Raw genomic sequence first — 20608 nt, forward strand, 5'->3', positions numbered from 1 at the left:
AGCTTCAGGCATCTTGTTCTGGGCTCCATTAACTGAAACATCCCTGTTGACAGTAGTGAGAGATAAGGGAGACCTGGAGGTTAGTAGGAATAGGGCTTTGAATTTTGAACTGGATCTGGGATTATAGTGGAAGCAAGTATAGGGTGCAAAGCACCAGTGTTATATACTCTTATCAATTTTTCTTGCTTAGGAAGTGGGCTGGTACGTGTAGTAACTGCCTTGGCTTCTGTGTAGTCTCCTTGGGCAGCCCAAGATAAAGTACTTTGCAGAAATTCAACCTCTAGGTGACAAAATAATGGACAACTGTGGCCAAGCCTGCATTTGAGAGGAAGGTAGCAGTCTGGCTAGGCAAAAATGCAAAAAGGCACATCTTTCCACAACTGCTGTTTGGGTGTTTGTGAGTGGTAACAAGTGTAGATAGGAATCAGAGGTTGTACAGCATTGTAACAAGTGAAGGGCAGAGGGCTATTAATATTAATGTTGTTAATATGCCAGCTTGAAGTTTAATGTATACAGCTCAAAGGCTTCCACATGACTTAGAGAAACTTTCGGAGTTGCACTGAAACAAATATTTGTGATGCATTTTTGTGTAATGTTGGAACATTTTTATTGTGTCCGGTTCCATGATAAATTAAAGTTCTTCCTCCCCTTTTTAAAATAAAAAAAAAAAATTTTTTTAAAAATACAGCTTCTTTCTGCATTGTTGAGTAAACCCACTGGATTAGCTGGGACTCCATAAAGTTTAGGAACTCATTTATTATGTTGCTAGATCAGACACTGCATTTATTCACACAGTGCATCTATAAAACCTAGCTTTCATTAGAGCTGTGGGGAGGCCCAGTCTTTCTCCCTTACTGGAGAAGGTGAAGCTCAAGAAGATAATTAAGCATGAAACAATGAGGAGGCTTGCTGGGTAAGCAGTAGTGTGAAAACAGTTACTCCTCACAAAAGAGGGGAAATTAGCTGGCTGGATAAAAAAGGAAGTGTCAGACTGGAAGACTGAAAAGACTGCCAGCGTAAGTAAATAGCTCTATGCATCATTAATGCAATTTTTATTAACACTTAAATGCCACAGCTGTCTAAATTTAAATGCCGCTAAATGCTATGTGTTGAGAGATTAGTATACCATGTTAAAATAATTTATTTTAAACTTCCAACTTTAATCTTTCACTAATCTTGGCCACCCTTTCTGACTACAAAATTCAGCAACCTCTCAGTATTGTATCCTTGTTTACAAAGCCAATGTAAACAGAGCATTCTAAAGTGATTCCGTTTGCTCATTATACCTTAACAAACACATTATTTTCCATTCTTAATACAGATATTTTTGTGAACAGAAACTTTTTGATTTTGCTCTTTCACAGAGTAAAGACTTACGATGTGTGCTTCCTTTCAAAACTTCCTTCTACCCGAATAGTGTTCCCTGAAGCAGCCACATTTTTGGCACAAGTTCAGTTATATGCAGTGCCAAAAGAAACAGAATAAACAAACACTGCTTAATGCAGCTGGCTAGGAAATTTACATATTACTGCACACCAACATGAAGACCTGAATATGGATTAGAGCTACAGTGATGACACAAATGTCATATAGATAAAGAGAAACAAAATTCAGCACATCATTACTTACTTTTACTGATGATTTACATTTTACTATTTTATATATATGTGTGTATATTTATGCATAAATATTGATGTAAAGGTGTACATTTATATTTTATATAAATATCTGTATATGCCTCATTTTACAGAAAAACACATTAGAAATGTTTTACACAGTTTAAAAAAGGGGTGCAATTTTTCATATTTCTCCACTGGTAAAGCCAGTCTGCCCTATCATATATCCAAATATACAGATTTCTGAGACAGAGAAACAAAATAACTAACATTTTAAAAACTCTAAAGTTCCTTAAAATTGCTTTTGTATATATAAAAATATTACAGATCTAGGCTCTGATCCTGCAAGCATATGTGTTAAAAGGATATGTAGCTTCTAAGATAAAAGGTCCTACAATATTGAATGTTAAGGACCCAATCATGCAAATACTTCCACACATCCTGCAAATACGTATGCATAAGTGTTTGCAGAATCAGTCTTAAAATCCAACAGTACAGGAACTTTTAAGGTAGAAGTAATTACTATGTAGACCACTAGAAAAAAGGATTCCTTTCCCTTTTTAAAAAATCTTTTCCTTATTAACTCTTCAAGGAGAATATTAAAACATAAGCTGAGATCCTACCTCATGGCACTCACTGCAGGATTGGGGCCATAAAAGATACACTGCAATGAGCAAGGCATTTAAATTTATACAACAATCATTTTCAAAGGATCAAAAGTGTACAAGTCTGCTACTTTATATTTTTTAGCTTCTGTTTTTCTATCATCATTTTTTTAAAAACAACATTGGCTCAGAGCATAATCATGAGATCAGTGAATGTTAGGTACAAATATAATCTCCAGAATATTGCTTCTAGGAGAGACATGCTATAGCACAACTGTATGAATGAATCCATGCCACACCTTCATTCAGGATAGAATACTCAGGAATCAGAACTCACTACTAGGTTCAAATTTTCAAAAGCACTCAGGTCCCATTTAGACACCAAAATAAGTGGTCCAGAAGAGCTCATGTTGAAGGCTGAGTTCTTTTTGGGAATCTGGCCAGGAGTGTCACAATGAGAGCTACTATGTGCTGAGCCCTTTTGAAAATCTGGCTTTAGTCGTGGGTACTGTGCCTTTGAAAATCTGGCCCTTAGTGTATTTTCCTGTATTTTGTCATAGATGTTATTTTCTGTACTAAAACAGTACTTGACAATTCTTCTAATATTCTGCATAGATTGGAAGTGCATTAGATTCCATTTTCTGAATATTACATATTTTGCTACTAAGACTGACCTCAGTACCCATTCTTTGTTATTCAGGAAGGTTTTATTCAGCCAACAGTTCTAATATACTGACTTTTGGAGACGGGGATGTCTTTGTGTTCAGACCTGTGGAATACCTGTACATATACAACTCCTCTGGGAATTCTGTGCCAAAAAATTAAAAAATCTGTGGCAAAAAAAAAAAAAAAAAATCCTGCGCACAATATTTTAAAATTCTGTATATTTTATTTATCAATAAATAAATGTGAAAGCTCCCCCTGTGGGGAGCACAGGCCACCGGATGCACAGAGGTGGGAGATCACCCTGCGGCCACACTCTGCCTGAGATACAGACTCAGTGGTGAGGCTATACCCAATCCTGACTCATCACATTGGTTGGGCTTGCCTCAAAAACACCCCAGGGCCCTGCCCCTCCATGCCAGATGCACCAGTGAGAGGGACAGAGCCTTGCACACACTCTGAGCCCTGGCCCCCGATCTAGCTGTGGGGCAGGGAGGCTAAGCCCAGCAGGGTCCAAGTGTGGGGAGATACAGATGTGGGGTGAGAAGTTTCTGTGTGGTGCAATCTGGGTGTGGGCAGTTTGGTGGGGAGTCTGGGTCAGGGGGTTTCTGGATGCACAGGGGTTCATTGGGGGAATGGGACTCTGCTGGGGGTTCCAGGTGAAGGTGGAAGGGGCTCAGTAGGGCCTCTGGGTATGGGGAGGATGGTCTCAGCAAGTGGGGATATGGAGGGATGGGCTCAGTGGGGGGGTCCGTGTGCTGCGGGAGCAGGGCTTTCTGGGGGGGGGGGATAAGGTGCAGCTAGTCGGGGCTCAGTGAGGTGGGAATCAGGTGCAGGAGGCTCATTGGGGTAGTCCAGGTGCAGGGGGAGTGGGGCTTGTCAGGGTGGGGGTTTGAGTGTGGAGGCTCAACTGATGGTAGTCAGGATGGGCAGTCCTCGCACCACTCACTCCACCTTGGCCAATCTGGTGGTGAGGGAAAAGTTCCTTGCCAGCCCCCCTAGAAAGGAGCGGTTAGAGCAATGCCCACATCAGGCCCTGACCAAACCTGTTATTTTACCAGCTCTAAGGGGAGGGAGGGTAGGTGCCACTCCACCTGGTCCGGGGAAAAGAGGCTTTTCTTGTTGGGCCTGTCCCTTATAAATTCCCCAGTCCTTCCAGTCCCTGGGGATATGTCAGTGTTGCCACGCTGACCCTTTTGGAGCCGCTTCTGAGCCCCTCTCTCACCCCAGCCTGTAAAGCGCTAAACCCCTTCCCCGGCAAACTAGACAACAGCCTACCGCTTAAAGGTGTGGTATGGTCAAAATTTTTCACCTGTGTGACAACAGAGATGGGAGCTTTATACACACTGGAAAGAAGGATTCCCAGCACCTCAGTGTGTAGGATAATACAGCACTGAAGGACCTTAGAAGATCCTGAGATATTTGAGTTTAAAATTATGAAAATTTTAAAATATTTGATATTTGAGTTTAAAATTATGAAAATTCCAATATATCTTTTTTGAGATGGGGCGACCACATCTGCATACAGTATTCAAGATGTGGGCGTACCATGGATTTATATAGAGACAACATGATATTTTCTGTCCTATTATCTATCCCTTTCTTAATTATTCCCAGCATTCTGTTGGCTTTTTTGACTGCCGCTGCACATTGAGTGGATGTTTTCAAGAACTATCCACAATAACCCCAAGATCTCTTTCTTGTGTGGTTGCAGCTAATTTAGACTCCACCATTTTATATGTATAGTTGGGATTATGCATTTATCAACATTGAATTTCATCTGCCATTTTGTTGCCCAGTCATCCAGTTTTAAGAGATCCTTTTGTAGCTCTTCGCAGTCTGCCTGGCTCTTAACAATCTTTAGTAATTTTGTATCATCTGCAAATTTTGCCACCTCACTGTTTATCCCTTTTCCCACATCATTTATGAATATTTTGAATAGGACTGGTCCCAGAACAGACCCCTGGGCGACACCACTATTTACCTCTCTCCATTCTGAAAACTGACAATATATACCTACTCTTTGTTTCCTATCTTTTAACTAGTTACCAATCCATGAGAGCACCTTCCCTCTTATCCCGTGGCAGCTTACTTTACATAAGAGCCTTTGGTGAGGGACCTTGTCAAAGGCTTTCTGAAAATCTAAGTACACTATATCCACTGGATCACCTTGGTCCACATGCTTGTTGACCCCCTCAAAGAATTCTAGTAGATTGGTGAGGCATGATTTCCCTTTACTAAAACCATGTTGACTCTGCCTCAACAAATTATGTTCATCTATATGTCTGACAATATTGTTCTTTATTATAGTTTCAACCAGTTTGCCCGGTACTAAAGTTGGGCTTACAGGCCTGTAATTGCTGGGATCGCCTCTGGAGTCCTTTTAAAAAACTGTCATCACATTAGCTGTCCTCCAGTCATGTGGTACTGAAGCTGATTTAAATGATAGGTTACAGATTACAGTTAGTTCTGCAATTTCACATTTAAGTTCCTTCAGAACTCTTGCGTGAATACCATCTGGTCGTGGTGACTTATTGCTGTTTAATTTATCAATTTGTTCCAAAACCTGCTCTAATGATACCTGAATCTGGGACAGTTCCTCAGATCTGTCACCTAAAAAGAATGGCTCAGGTTTGGGAATCTCTAAACTTTGCTTGAAACTTTGACTTGAATGAAAGTCACTGATTTCTGTTCTAACAAGTACTGTCCTACGCTGTGTTCCTGTTGACTAATAAACCTTCTGTTTTGCTGTTTTGCTGGCTGAGAGTCACATCTGACTGCAGAGTTGGGGTTTAGGGCCCTCTGGCTTCACCAGGAGCCCCGCCCGGGTGGACTCGCTGCAGGAAGTGCATGATGTGGAAGGGGATGCTGAATGCTCCGAGGTCAGACTCAGGAAGGTCGAAGCTGCGTAAGCTTCTTGCCCTGGAGACAGTATGTCAGAGAGAGGAGGCATGCTCCCCCAGAGTCCTGGCTGGCTTTGTATGGAGTAGTTCCAGAGCACTGACCCAGTGACTCCATGACAGTGTCCAATACATTTTGATAGATAGTAACTAAGACATCTGGCTTCCCAGAAGAAGGAATATAAAAAAAAGTGCATAAAACATTTTAAAAAAACTTTCCAAAAGGTTTATAAAATATTTTTTTCTGTAAAATAGGTGGCATATGCAACATTGATGACGTTGTTCAATGTACAAATCTTATTGAGACATGTTTGGAATTATTATAACTCATTGTGGCTTTGCCATTTGTAAGAAATATTGAAATCTTAATATCAGGATAAAAAAACTTTAAGCCTCACTACACCGTAAAGTTTTTCATATATATACATATATATTATATGAGAGAATGACTTCATAGTATTTATGATGAAAATAGAAGGCTCTTCAGTCCATGAAATAGATTACTGAAAACTGCTCATGAGAGTGACTGAAGGACACTAACACAGATATACAATTTTTTACCCCATTCTAACTTGCAATATGGTTTAAAACAACTATAACAACAAAGCATGAAAGGTCCGATACTGCCAAACGTTACCAATTGCATGGTCCTTGCTACCTTGACTAGTCTGAATGAAGTCAAGTACTCACCGTAGTAAGTAGTACACCTAGCAGTGAATGCAAGAACAGGCATCCAAGTTTTAATTTAAAATATACTGGAAAATGTATGTATGTGTGATTTATTTTGCATGTAGAATGTTTTCTTTACAAACATGGCCAGCCTGAAGTAAACATTACCACTCATACAAAGAAAGCCAGTTTCTAAAGTTAAAAACTGGATAGCTTTCAAATACTTCACAGAAAAGTGTGCGCTGCATCAAGAAATAGAAAAAAAAATCAAGGAAGAGAATGGGGGGTAATTAAGTATTTGCAGCAATTGATTTTCTCATTAAAATAATTCTTTTCTTTTAATTTAATTCCATTCATCCTTTTGTGCTCATGTTCATTGAAGTAAGCAACTTCCAAATGATGTTCCGCAGATTTGGCCAGATACTGTGGTGAGGGTGGAAGACTAGATGTGTCAGGGGCTTTGTAATAGGTCAGAGAGACTTTCACCTCTCGGTCAATATTTTCAATTCAACTGAGGTGAGTAGTCACTGAAATTTGTTACTATTTGATGGCTGTTCAGTGGCCTATTAGAAATGTACTTGGTTTCAATCCACTGGAATCCATATCATACTCAACACAACCACAATTAGCAATACATGCTGCCTTTTTTGATAGTTTTAACAGAGAGAAAAGGTCTTAAAGGGCATGACCTATTATCTTAACCCTAGAAGTTATCCTTCTAGTTCAATGGAGAGCTGTACTGGTGAGAGGCAGTGTAGACAAGCCTACACCACTATTGCTTATGCTGCATCTCTTCAGTGCATGGAGAGAGGACTGCAGTCCCCCGGGCAGTCAACTCTGCTCCTCTCTTTCATGAATACAACAGAGCAACAACAGCCAAAATAATTTAAAAAAATCCTTACAAATCCATGTTCAGCTATGAATGGTATCACCGACTAAGCAGGTACCTCTTACCTACTCCAAGCCCCAGTCCACACAAACTATACATGGGCAAATCTCACCCCCCCTTCTTAGGGCTTGACTTTTTAAATTAAATAAATGAGCAACAAAATCTAGTCCATGGCTTCTCCCCAGGCTTGATTGCTCAGCCTACCCCCCAAATCTTCTCTGCCTGAGGCTGAAGGGTAAGCTAGTCTGGGAGCACGCTTCTTTTCTTTTTATTCCCGCCAGGCCTGATACTGCTGGCAATGTGCAAAGTGATGCTGGCTTTAGCACCTGTCCCCTGAACACACCATTATCACCTTCTTGCCTAGTCCTGCCTGGGGCTTGTTCCTCCCGTCCCTGGCTTCAAACTGAACTTCGTTTAAACTAAAATGTGCCAAATAACATGTTTAAAATCAGAGCCATAGCAAATGATCTGACCCACTGGCAGTGAGCTCAAATGATCTCCTTTTAGAGCTCCCTCAGCTGACTGGCATTTTCCTGCTAAACTTAATTCATATTATCAGCTTGAATGTATCCATTAGCCTTGTGATGGTTTGTAATGAGAATATGCCACACTCAGATGTGTTAAAAACTGCCATTTGGGAAGGCTAAATGGCTAAAAGAGTTGGCAGTGTGATATGGAGTTTCTCACCTCTAGATTGTTGGTCAAAACTGGGGTCAGGTTGGTAGTGACTGAAAGTCTTTTACATCTGACTGTTTGCAGACCTATATGAAATGATTTGATGAGTTTGGTTTATTGGTGTTTATCTCACAAAACCACCACTACATTTGGCACTGATTGACACCCTTGGCAGACAGCTCAAAGGATTTCAAGGACAAGGAACCTCAGCTTTCCTCTGGATCATACAGGAAGATCCTCCAGATGGCCAGGTATCTTGTTTGTGGAGGGGTGTAGTTTTGGAGAGCACGAAAGTGCCACTGCTAATGCTGTAAATAAATATAGTACTTCAGCTACCAAGACAGTCAAGCTTGGCACCTGTTTTCACTCAGTTTAGCTAACATCTTCTCCACTGAGGTTATTTCCTTTTCCATCTAGAGGGAAGCCAATGGTGTTTCTCAAGTGTGTCTCTTTCAGAAGCCCTACAGAGATCAAATAGACTAGCACCTGTCACTGAGTCTAAAATCACAAAAAGTTCATTTTTAAAAAGCTGCCACCCAATGCAACAGGAATTTCAAATTTTGACATCAGTGGTTCTGACTTGATGATTTGAAAAATATGACGGTGACATGAAAAAATGAATAGGAATCTTTTTGTGAAACAAGCTAAATGCTGTATTAGCGTACTCTCTTCTAGGAGAAGTCATTTGTAATTTAGTAAATATAAGGAATTAAATAATGACTTTGATAGGGCTCGATTATGTAAAGCAGAAGAGCACTTTGTACAGGACGTTGAATGTCCTCCTCACCAAGTAAGATAATGGGAAAGCTGAGGATTTTCAGCATCCCACAGGATCAGACCCTTATGTAGCACTTCTAAACTTTACACAAGCTTTTTTTCAGCTATCTCCAACCTTACAAAAATAATGGCTTAATTAAACTCTTTCAGTTGAGTAAGTTTTTGTTTAGTTTTGCTACCTAACAAAGTAATGGAGCAATAACTAATACATTTGTCAACTCTGGAGTTTAGAACAAGTATCAGTCCATTGCTTTTTTTTTTTTTTTTTTAAATGTATCAATGAAAAGGACACAGAAAAAGTGAGGGGGAGATTTGATTTAGCTCTGAATTCAGTATTTTAAAAAACTGTTTTCTTTTCCCAAATGTGCCAGAGAGGCAGGCGAACAGGGGAAAGGGATGAGAATATCAGCTCAGCAGCCATGTAGAAGTTTTTAACATTTTGTTTTTCAAAGTGAATTATAAAGACTCAAAGAGGAGGCTGGGAAAAATCCCAAACAGCACATTAAGAACCGTCTTCCCCTCCTAAGAAATAAGCATCCAAGAAACAAGCTCATGGAAAAGAGAGCGAAATAAACCCTTTTTTTTTTTTTTAAGTGAGCTGTCTCACCATTACAGATTTTCCCAAGTCCTTACAACTCTAATTAAAATGTGGTAATTGGTTATGTTACCTCAATTACCATGACGCATGGACATTGATGCAAAGCGACACCAATTGAATCCCTTGGGTGTTATACCCCAAGGCCATCCCATTTATTTTGGCCTTATTATTTTCAATTATGTGGCTGGATGTACAGCATACTTTCAGAGCCAATACACATGGGGCTTTTTCTGGACATATAGTGCAGTGTACATACAGGATGACTCGGGAGATAAAAAAAATTTGCATGAAGCACAGAAGTGGACGTTAACACCATAAAAAGACTAAAAGACAGGAATATTTCAGAGGTATTACAGGGCAGTTTGAAAATTAGAGCATTCTGAACCCAAATTATCTTGGCTGAAAACATCTATTTTATGAGTCTGATTAGTACTGCCCCCTCAATAATTAGCAATCTCTGTTGATTGAGAAAAGAGATTGTGAATTTCTGCATAAAACTGATCAGAATTCTGCACTTATTGCATGAGCAGAGTACCTGACATCTGTGGGAGCTCTGCTTATGGAATGAGCAGCTTCTCCAGTAATTGAGAAAGACAGGGGTATGGGAGGTGCAAACTTTGGGAGAATAACAATTTGAAAATATAGATTTGGACCCCAGTCCTTGGCAGCACTACATGTACTTTGTGCTACTCCAGCAGTGTAAAACAGCTGCAATGACAGCCAAACTGGCTGGCAAAAGTTTCTGCTTGTGTGGGTAGTGTACTTTCATACTAACCCCATTGTGGCCCATAGTGTAAGGGGGAATCCAGGAGGCATGTGGCCAGGGCATCTCTACACTTGGCTATCTGTGGCTACTGGAATGACCTATTGAAGCCATAGGTGCAAGTCATTCTGGGGATAGCCCTGGATGGCAACAGGATCAGGGTAACAGAAAGGCAGCAGTAAGCAATCTTTGTGTCCCACCCTCAGCTAACCTCAACACAACTTGTAGAGAGCACTGAATCAGGTCTTTCAGCTATTTAGTGTTTTCACAAGTGTCTCTTTGTCTTCTAAGGCTAGGTCTACACTACCCGCCTGAATCGGCGGGTAGAAAACGACCTCTCGGGGATCGATTTATCGCGTCCCGTTGGGACGCGACAATCGATCCCCGAATCGACGCTCTTACTCCACCAGCGGAGGTGGGAGTAAGCGCCGTCGACAGGAAGCCGCAGAAGTCGATTTTGCCGCCGTCCTCACAGCGGGGTAAGTCGGCTGCGATACGTCGAATTCAGCTACGCTATTCACGTAGCTGAATTTGCGTATCTTAAATCGACTCCCGCCTGTAGCGTAGATATACCCTAAGAAAGCTGCTAGTAAGGTCTCTTTTGGTGTATATTATGTGCCATTTGTGTGGTTCTGAAACTAAGAATTAGGAGACCATAACTGTAAAATACAATAAAAGTGGGGTGGTGACTAACAAAAAAAGAAAAGAAAAAATTGTAATTACTCAAATATTAGAGCATATAACTGGTGCTATTTGGCAGTCCTGTTGACAGCCTCAGTACCAGAGGCCAAGGACTGAATGAAAATGGTGGACTAAACTCTCTTATACCAAGTGGTGGTCCTTTCAGAACTGGGAGGAGGCACATTTGCAGAGTAGCATGGGGAATCTTGCAGTGACGTACCATATATAAATAGGCCTCACATTCTGAATCATTCACACTTTTTGCTTCATTAAAAAATAGGACTTTATACTTTATATTCCCGTACTGGCTAACTGAAAGACAGCTGTTAGAGATTGGAGGTGGTGATGTGAGGACTAGAATGCAATTGGATCTCAAAGTGCTTTAAAAATGCTAATGACTTAAGCATTGCAACATCTCTGTGAGGTAGGAAATTATTATTCCCATTTTACACCCGAAGAAACTGAAGCACAGATAAAGAGTCCCAGGTCTCCCAACTCCCAGGTAAATTCTTCAGCCAAAAGACCAACGAATCATTTATTGTTTTTAAATTAAATCAAATCATTATTTTACCTAGCCTCTTTAACCTAGCCAACTTTTTTGCCCCTTTGAGTGATTCTGAATTATAATGCTACTTTCTAGATTCTTCTGCATCGTGAGAGGGCCATCTTTTGCCAGACTTTGGTTTTTGCATTACATACTAATACCTCTTTGTTATGTCTAGGTTTGTGAGGCAGCCTATTGCAAGGATAATGAAAAATTCAATAAAGATTTTTTTTAAGGCATCAAGAAATAAAATAAATTTGAAAGAAACCTACAAACCCTTTGTAATTAACTCCAACCTAGCTTTCAGAAGGGGATAAGCAATCAAAATAAGAAGTAACTGAGGATAATAAGGAAGAGTAAAAAGATAAAGGAAAATTCTGGTATACAAATTAAGAGGAGAATGGAAGATGCAAGCAACTCCTGCGCCTCTGTATGGCAACATAATCAGCTGTCTTATTTACTGTCAGAGAGTCAGATGCCATCGGAGGTATAAAACATCTCATTTGTTTTCATAAATTACAGTATACTGTGGGCAACCTCAAATAAAGACTTGTTACCAGGGGATACTGTTTATGTGCCAAGACTGGCACACCATCAAGTGCAGAGAGATGGGGAAGCAGAGGAAGCAATCTTGGGACCATCCCAAGAAATGACTACACAGGAACTGAGTGAAAGGAAAAGCTATAGCATGCCAACTCAGGACTGGGGAAGCGTAAGAACCCAGAATTCTACTGAGGTTGGTGCATCTTTCAGTGCTGAGAATTCAAATGGTTTTATCAACCTCAGAAATCTGTGGATACTGCTATGTTTATACAATCATATTATAAAAAAATCCACAACAAAACACTCCAAAACAAAATACTGCCCTAAATGAAAATTAAATGAGCATCCCGATAGTTCTTAATATCTGCCATTTCTCAGCAGAGAGGAAGGTATGAACCCTACCCAGTTGCAGACAACTCAGTCTAGCACACAAGTTCTGCTTCCCCCAGGCAAAGTGGGAACAAAGCAGTGTGCAGCTTGTGAAGTTCCGTGGCATCCAGACATCAAGTAACACACAGCACTTGTACAGTCTCTCTACCTCGGCTCCCAATCGATTCCAATCCCAAACAGAGCCACAAGACTCACTTTGCTCCTGCTGCAACAGCAGTGCCGAACTCTAATTAGCACATAGCAGCTTATTTAGAATAACTGCAGCTCCAAAAAGCAAATAGCTTACACATAGCAGCTGTTCACGTGCAAGAGGAGAGAATATGCTCTCTCTGAAAAAACTTGGACCTCTATTCAGCAGCCTCCAGGATTTCTCACAGTTGCATCTTGCTCCTGCTCCAGGCACAAGAGAACAGCTATACTTACTACAGCAACTATAAGTTTTAAGAATGAAAAAAATATCCAGTTAGCCTCTTTATGGCAGCTCGCATCTCAGTGAAATATAGTAGAAACCCAGGTCAGCCTCTTTCTGGTAATTGTACTCCCATTACAGCAGCCTCCAGCAACCGAGCTTCAAGATTTTTAGAACTGCATTTGTTCCGTGCTGCAAGGTACAAGACAACAGCTAGTGTACACTCTTGCTGTTGCAGCTCCAAGCTTCAACTAGTTTCTCTACAGCAGGTCCACTCAACAAACCAGTCCAACTCTACAGCCCTAGGTAATGGTTTCTTAGAGCTATTGCTATCATTTAAAAACATAGACAAAAATAAAAAATCCCAAAATTGCCTCAGGGTTGGATCAGTTACCAGATATTGCAAAAAATAGAGAAGGGCTCATAGACCCTTGATCCAATTTTTTCCAAAGAAAAAGTTCTGCTATTATCCTTTCCCCCATCACTAACTCTCCTCTTCTAATCCCTCAATGTGCACCCTTTTCACAACCATATTTTGCTGCTGACCTCCCTTGCTTCTGTTCTCAACCTCTCACTCTCTTGGGATTGTTCTCTTCAAAATTCAAGCATCAGTAAGCTGGTTATTTCCTTTCTCAACTGTCATCTCCCTTCTTTCCCTCAGATCTAAGCCTAAGTATGCAATCTACAACTGCTACCTCAAGTTCCTTACACACCCAATTTGGTTTTTGCCTTCCACTCCATTGAAACTGCTTTTCAATGGAGATTTTATCTGTTCCTTGCTATATCTTGAGGCCTTCAGCTCATCAACCTCTCTACTGCTTTTGACCCAGTTGATCTCCATCTCAACACCTGACCATCTTTCAGCATCTTCTCCTTCTTTAACTTTTGTGATACTGTCCTTTCTTGGTGGTTCTTCTATGTCTCTCGCCTTCCAACAATGTCTCCTTTTGCAGGTTCTCTTCCTGCTATGTTTTGCTTTCTGTGGGAGTCCAACAGGGCTCTACCATTGGCCCCTTCTTTTATCCCTTTATTGGATGGTTACATCTGCTCATGTGACGTCAACGGCCATTTTTAAACTGATAACTCACAAATTAATCTTTCCACTCCCTATTTGTCTCCCACTATCTAATCCCATATCTCATGTTGTCTCTCAGATGTCCCTTCCTGAATGTCTATCAACTAAAATTAAACATGGTCAAAATTGAACTCCTGGTCTTTCCTCCCCAAACCTCCGGACTTGCTTATTCACTTTTGCTATTGAACACACTATCACCCTCCCTGCCATTCCAGTAACCAGCATGAGCGCCAATTCCTCCACCTCCCTTGCACTTCACATTCAAGCCATACCTGGAGTCTTCCCTCTTCTTTCTCCACAACATTTTTAAGATCTGACTTTTTCTTTCTGGACATAGAGATAGAGCTCTTATTCAGTCCTTTTTATCTCTGGTATTTACTGTAGCCTCCTCTGACCTCCTTAATATGCATACTTCCTCCCACCCCAAGCCAATACAACACACAGCTGCTAAAATCCTCTTCTTTGACCTTCACTGGGACCATGTTACCTCTCCCCCTTTCATTGGTTTGTTCTTCTCCTCCACATCAAGTTCCAGGTTCTTATCTTTGCCTTCATAGCCCTGTGTAACTCTGCATCTCTCATTATCCACACTTCCTCTTGCCTTGTTCCTTCCCCCCTACTCCAACACTTATGCTAGCCATTATATCCTGTTTCTCTGCTTTTCCAGTAACTCTCTCCTTTACTTTCTTCCATGTCATCTTCTACAAAGACGTACCCATTCTATGATAATCCATAAGGTCAATGCCCTTATTCATTTCCTTCATTAAGTTCCACTTTTACTGCAACACCTAGAAGAAATTAGACAACTAATCAATGGCTAAATAGACATACACATGGGGATAGGGGGAGGGATAGCTCAGTGGTTTGAGCATTGGCCTGCTAAACCCAGGGTTGTGAGCTCAATCCTTGAGGGGGCCATTTAAGGATATGAGGCAAAAATCTGTTGGATGATTTAATTGGGGATTGGTCCTTCTTTGAGCAGGGGATTGGACTAGATGATCTCCTGAGGTCCCTTCCAACCCTGAAGTTCTATGATTAGGTTTGGATACATAATCTTTTTTTTAAAAAACCATGCAAACATCAAGATGTGAGCCATTCATCACCTCAGCCACTTTGCTTTTGTGCTGAACCGCTTTCCCACACACTTTATCAGTTGGTCTTTTGAGACCATTAGCACACGGGGCAGGGACTTCTGATGGGTCTGTAGAATCCCATGTACATTTTGGGTGCTATATTTATATAAAAATAATAAACAACTCAAAGAGATCTATTACTTTTTGTTTTTCTTTTAAATGGAACTTCAAAAAAAAATCTCTGTTTAAAAAACAACCTAAACCCACAAAAGTTAACATTTCATTGCTAGTCACTTAAACTGTCAAGAAAGGGGTGGATGTCAAGTAATTTTTCCTATTTTTAAATTAATTATAAACCTAAAAATTATATAAAGTAAAATATATGTTGTTCATTCTATTATTTTTATGATGCACGTCAGTACCTGTATTGCATAGGATTATCATCATTGCTTCTATGGTTGCAGTACTCATACTTCAGTGTTAGGACAGTAACACAGGACATGTTGGGTCAATTCCTCCATTACTGTCAATGGAGTAACAGTAGGGATATGGCTTATTGTCTAAATATAGTTAATCCATTCCAGCATGGTTTTATACTGTACAAGATCTGTATAATTGACACCACTTAATTGATAGCATAAGTGATATAATATTTTGCGTCTTAGGGATTGTTTGCTAAGATAAGACCAGATGAATACATTTTCCTTATATTTTAAGTAGTACAGAACATATTACATACTCAAAGTATTCTGTCAGTGTTTCCCAACCTTTTCCAGTCTGAGGCACACTTACTTCAATAAATGATTTGTGTGGCACACCCCTCCGTGTTAAAATTATTTAAAAAACCCCTTACTTTTAATGAGAAATTTGATGTAAGGTCTGTCTCATGCACATTCACCCAAAGAGCAACAGCACAAAATGCAATTTGGTTGTGACACTAATTAAAATAAATGAGTTTTTTTCCTCGCAAGTGACTTTTCCAAAATTCCATGGCACATCAGTGTGCCACGGCACATGGCTCGGAAACACTGTTCTATGTGAAGAATGCACTTAGTGATAGGCTGGTGCTAAAAACATTATTAACAGTGTACAGAACTTTTATGAAGTGTCAAATCGAAAAAATTATGGGCCCAATCCTGCTAAATTCTGAGTAACTCGACTTGCACTGCTTTCACAGGAGTTGAATGTGCCCGGTCCTTGACAGAATAAGATCCCATGTGATTAAAAATGCAGCAAACAGAATATGTATATTATGAGTTTATCTTATTAATCAGTCATGTCCATATCCAACACTGTTTTGTGAAAAATAAAGCTTTATTTGTTGACTGTGAAGATTAGAAATGGCATCTTCAGTCAGCAAATCCACCGTAACATGAATATGTTTGCCATCCACTGGAATGATGTCTCCCATGTGACAAATGAAACAATACTAGATCTATTTAAAGCAAATATCACTCACCGGGACTTTTCCCAACTTCTTTTGTAGCCTGGTTTGCCACTGGACAGCTTGCATGACAATGGCTTCCCACCTTCTTTCAAGATTTACAATTATCAACTGCATAGACTGGTGATCTGCATTCAGATTGCAGGTCTCCTGGTCATCCAGGAGGTGCTGGCATAATCGCAACACAGAGGCTACTCCACGACGTCTCTGTTTGATCTCACAGCACAGAGACTGCAGGACAGAGAAATGACAGATGTCAGTGTAGTGTAGTCTACAAATGTATAAAATTAACTGTTAAGTTTATACTTTGTAGTGTCCAGTCTTCTTACAATATGTCTGTGTTCCATTCATTGTTTCCTTGATACTTAATATCAAAGCTTGGTGATGCACTCACAGATAGTAATAATAATGGCAATGAGGCTGCAAAGCTACTTTAAGACTCCTTCAAATTAATGCCACATGTAGCTAACTGTCTCAATGATGCTGGACGATTTACAGCACGTACAGGGTTCCCCCCAACCCCTATTCCACTGGGGCATGTCTCTGAAAATTAGTTATCCCGCCAACATCTAGTCATTCAAGGTTTTAAAATGGATTTTAAGAATCTTTCAGGAAAAATAAATAAATGTCATAAAATGGCATAGTTTAATTCAATGTTTAATTCAATGCAGATCTAGAAAATCAAAATAAAGAAAAAATATATTACTTAGAAGAACCATTAGAAATGATGGGCCATATGTTATACTCCTGAGGAAAAATGTGCAGCAGGGAAGTGCAGTGGTCCTCTTTACAATCTTTACAAATGCTTCTTGTGATTATAACAGTCCTAAGGTATTTCTTACACTGAAATTAAAATAGGAATACTATAGTAATGATATCTGTGTTCAAAATTATAAATATTTAATAGCAACCACTGTATTTAATGAGAAAGATCCAGTGCAACAGAGGAATACCGTTTGCGCCTCATCATGCAATTCAAACCAGTGAACAAGCCTTGTTTTTACCAAATAGCGGTTGAGGCCAGGAAATGTTGCATATACTCCAGAAACCTGTACAATTGCATTAGCAACCCCATATGATAATAGTACAACTAGTGCATCTCCCGTGCCACAACTAAGGGACACATTTCTACAATTCTGAAGGACAATGGTTGGCTACTTTTCTGTGCAGTATAGGGTCATGTATGGGGTTTTCAAGTGCTATCACCTCCACACCCAACGTTGCATCAGGATTGTATTAACTTAGGATGTCTTTTTACAGTAATTGCTATGAGGTTTGGTGGGACATAGCCTGGGCATCTATGAGGAAGAGTCCTCAGCCTCGCACTTGACCATGTACCTTTTCATGGCATGCTGTGGATCTAATATATGATTCCTAATTGGCACTTGAGCTACTCATGGCATTACACAATGTATGTAATAATGTATTTCATGCATGGAGTTTCCCCAGATAATTTAAATTGTAACTTGCCAACATCTGTTTTCCTCTGCAGGATGCCACAGATGAGAGTGCATGACCCTAGGAGAAAATCTCAACTATCATTTGAGCATTTTTGTTTCTCTTAAGGGACAGGTATTTTGTTTTTAATTTTCTGTTTAAAAAGAAAAGTAAAATAAACTCATCACAACTTTCAGAGCAGTTCACAAGTGCCAATGGCTGAAAAATATTGATAATTAAGCTGGACAGCCCCTTCTAAACTTGAATAACAAAACAATAATATTCTTTAAAAAATAAGTGAAGCTTCTGCATTATTAAATTGCTTTAAAAAAGGAAGCTATACCTAGAAGTGATGTATATCAAAACAATATTTGCCCTCCAGAAGCACTTATGCTTGTGCAATAACTCTAAGCCAAAGGACTGGAGCAAAATAGTGGTGCACATATCTAGAAATATACATCTTTCTTTTGCCTTCTGATAGTGTGCAAGTGATTTTTTTTTTAATTCAAAGCCTTCAAAAGAAATGATAATTATATCCACAAACACAGCAGAATTACTAATCTACTGGCACAATTTGATTCTTCTAACAGTTAACAGATTGCTTATTAATCAACAAGGGTAAACAAGACAATGCAATCTCATTTAGAGCGTGAGTTTTAATGCCTAAAAGTATTTGTGTTCAAAATGTTAATCCCGATAAGGCTTCATTAGAAGACATCTTAAAATGATTAAGTGCATTTCATTGTAAAGTACACTGAGTAGTATATCAGCAGGTGGACATTTCATACAGATGTTCCACTTATTGATATAATGCATTCTATAGCTATTTAAATTACCCCAACTCTGTGATAGCTGGAATTCCATTATTTCTGTAATGAGAGAACTCTATACCTTTAATATTTCTGAATTTTAAATAAGGTGAATGACAAATTCCCAAACCACTATTTATGGCAAAATATGACCAGGAATTTTATTATTCAATTTAGATCAGTGCTGCATTTTCACTTCAGTTTCCTGAACTTGCCCTTATTTATTTTCCTAGGATTCATTACTATATACCTACACAGCTCTTGATGTAATCAAATGTCTGAAATATTTCCTTTCTGATGCTGTTCATTAGCCTAATATTACACTAGAAAAAAAATCTAGGTACAAATAAAGTGGTACTTAACACTGCAACAGCAAAGAAATTGAACATTATGGTGGCTTTTATGAGCTAGATTCTGCTCTCAGTTGAATCTGGTAAAAATCTGAATAAACTCCACTGAAGCTGAGAATCTGGCCCCATATCCTTAACTCATCCTCTTATCTTGATATACCTAATAATGGTATCCCCTAAAATGTTGGATGCTATAATACTGTTAGAATCCCATATAATATGACAAACTAAGGGCCATTCCATTCATAAACCAAAATATGTGGGCTATAATAAGACCTGTACATGGTATTATCTGCAAGCAGAGATACAGGACCAAATTCATCTCTCATTTACATCAGTTTTCCACCAGCAGAATAACATTAACTTCAAGGAAGCTATTCTTGATTTACATGGGTATGACAATACAATTCAACCATGGTAGTTTTGTTTCAACTTTATTAGATGTTATGATTAATATTAAAAGAGGATGAAACTCTCATTCCTAACAAGGAAAAGAATGACTGTAATGACTCTTGTAGAGCTAGAAGACTTAATCAGGTAAAGACACACAAACAATATATACAATGGCAAGCTACAATGAATCCAAAGGGGGTATTTATGGTCTGTTATGTATCATGCTAAACGATCATTATCTGTTTCACTGACATGATATCTCACAGTGTCCCATACCTATCCATACTTTGCAACTATTGAACTGGAATGGTTATGTGAAATATTGTGAATACAATGATTGTGCACAGACAGTTCTCATTTCCAAATCTTCACCAGTTATTTCATTTTACATTTCTAAATAGTATAACTCTATATTTTGAGAAATTAGCTTCTACAAAAAACTCATAATCAACAAAGCCATTACTTATCAAAAGAAAAGCAAAGAGGACCAGGATTTTCAAACACAGGAGTCTAAAGTGCATGAACCTTAAACCCTAAGTCCATTTTTAGGCACCTGCCTGACTTTCAAAAGCGCTGAACATTCCACCGCTCTGATTGCTCTCAGTGGGAACTGTTGGTGCTCAGCAGTTTAAAAAGTCAGGCAGATGCCTATATATAGAATTAGGAGGCTTGCTTTAGGCTCCTCTGTTTGAAAATCTAGACTGAATTGTCCCAGTAAGGTTAACAATGTTTTGCAATATGGAGAGAGATGTCTGGTGAATATATAGGCAATATTACAATGCAGTGTTTATTAAAACATATTTCCTCTACATCACAGAAGAACCCTGGGGATCTTTCTTCTCTCAGCATAACCCTATGTTTAGTGCTTTGTGACTGTCAACCTGACAGCTGAAAAGGGCTGGATTGCTCTCCTTTCACAGCCTGCTAATACCACACCATAAATTATCTGGAAGGACCACTGCTGAATGACATCAAAGACCGCTCCCAATCCAAGGGCCAAGAGTATTGTCTAGGCAGAACCTAGTGCCCAGGATGGTTCTGGGACAAGGGGTTGAACCATGTACTACTGCTTGGCTACTAAGGCCCTGATTCTGCAAGGTACTTAAGCATATGCTGAACTTTAAGCATGTGAGGAGTCCTCTTAAATTCAATGGAACTATGCACATATGTTAGGCACATGTTTAAGTTCCTTGCTGAACTGAGGCCTAAGCAATATTTTTCAACAACTGGATATTCTTCCTTTAAGTCTAAAAACAAAACAAAAAATGGAGTGTGAAATTTATTAAGGAAACTATTAAATACAAA

The 20608-nt window shown here is 39.4% G+C and overlaps 1 protein-coding gene across 3 annotated transcripts in view; it reads right to left on the minus strand.

The window, feature by feature from the left end:
* Nucleotides 1-20608, minus strand: part of AKAP6 (A-kinase anchoring protein 6) — a 383199-nt gene that overhangs the window by 19230 nt on the left and 343361 nt on the right. For 2 of the 3 annotated variants that reach the window (XM_034768678.1, XM_034768677.1), the window contains exon 12: nt 16330-16545. The exons of the other annotated variant lie outside the window; for it this stretch is intronic. In XM_034768678.1, the coding sequence (XP_034624569.1) occupies nt 16330-16545 (216 nt within the window). The remainder of the gene's footprint in view (nt 1-16329; nt 16546-20608) is intronic. 3 annotated transcript variants of the gene reach the window in all.

Source organism: Trachemys scripta, chromosome 4 (genome assembly GCF_013100865.1).
Source record: "Trachemys scripta elegans isolate TJP31775 chromosome 4, CAS_Tse_1.0, whole genome shotgun sequence".
Lineage (NCBI taxonomy): Eukaryota > Metazoa > Chordata > Testudines > Emydidae > Trachemys > Trachemys scripta.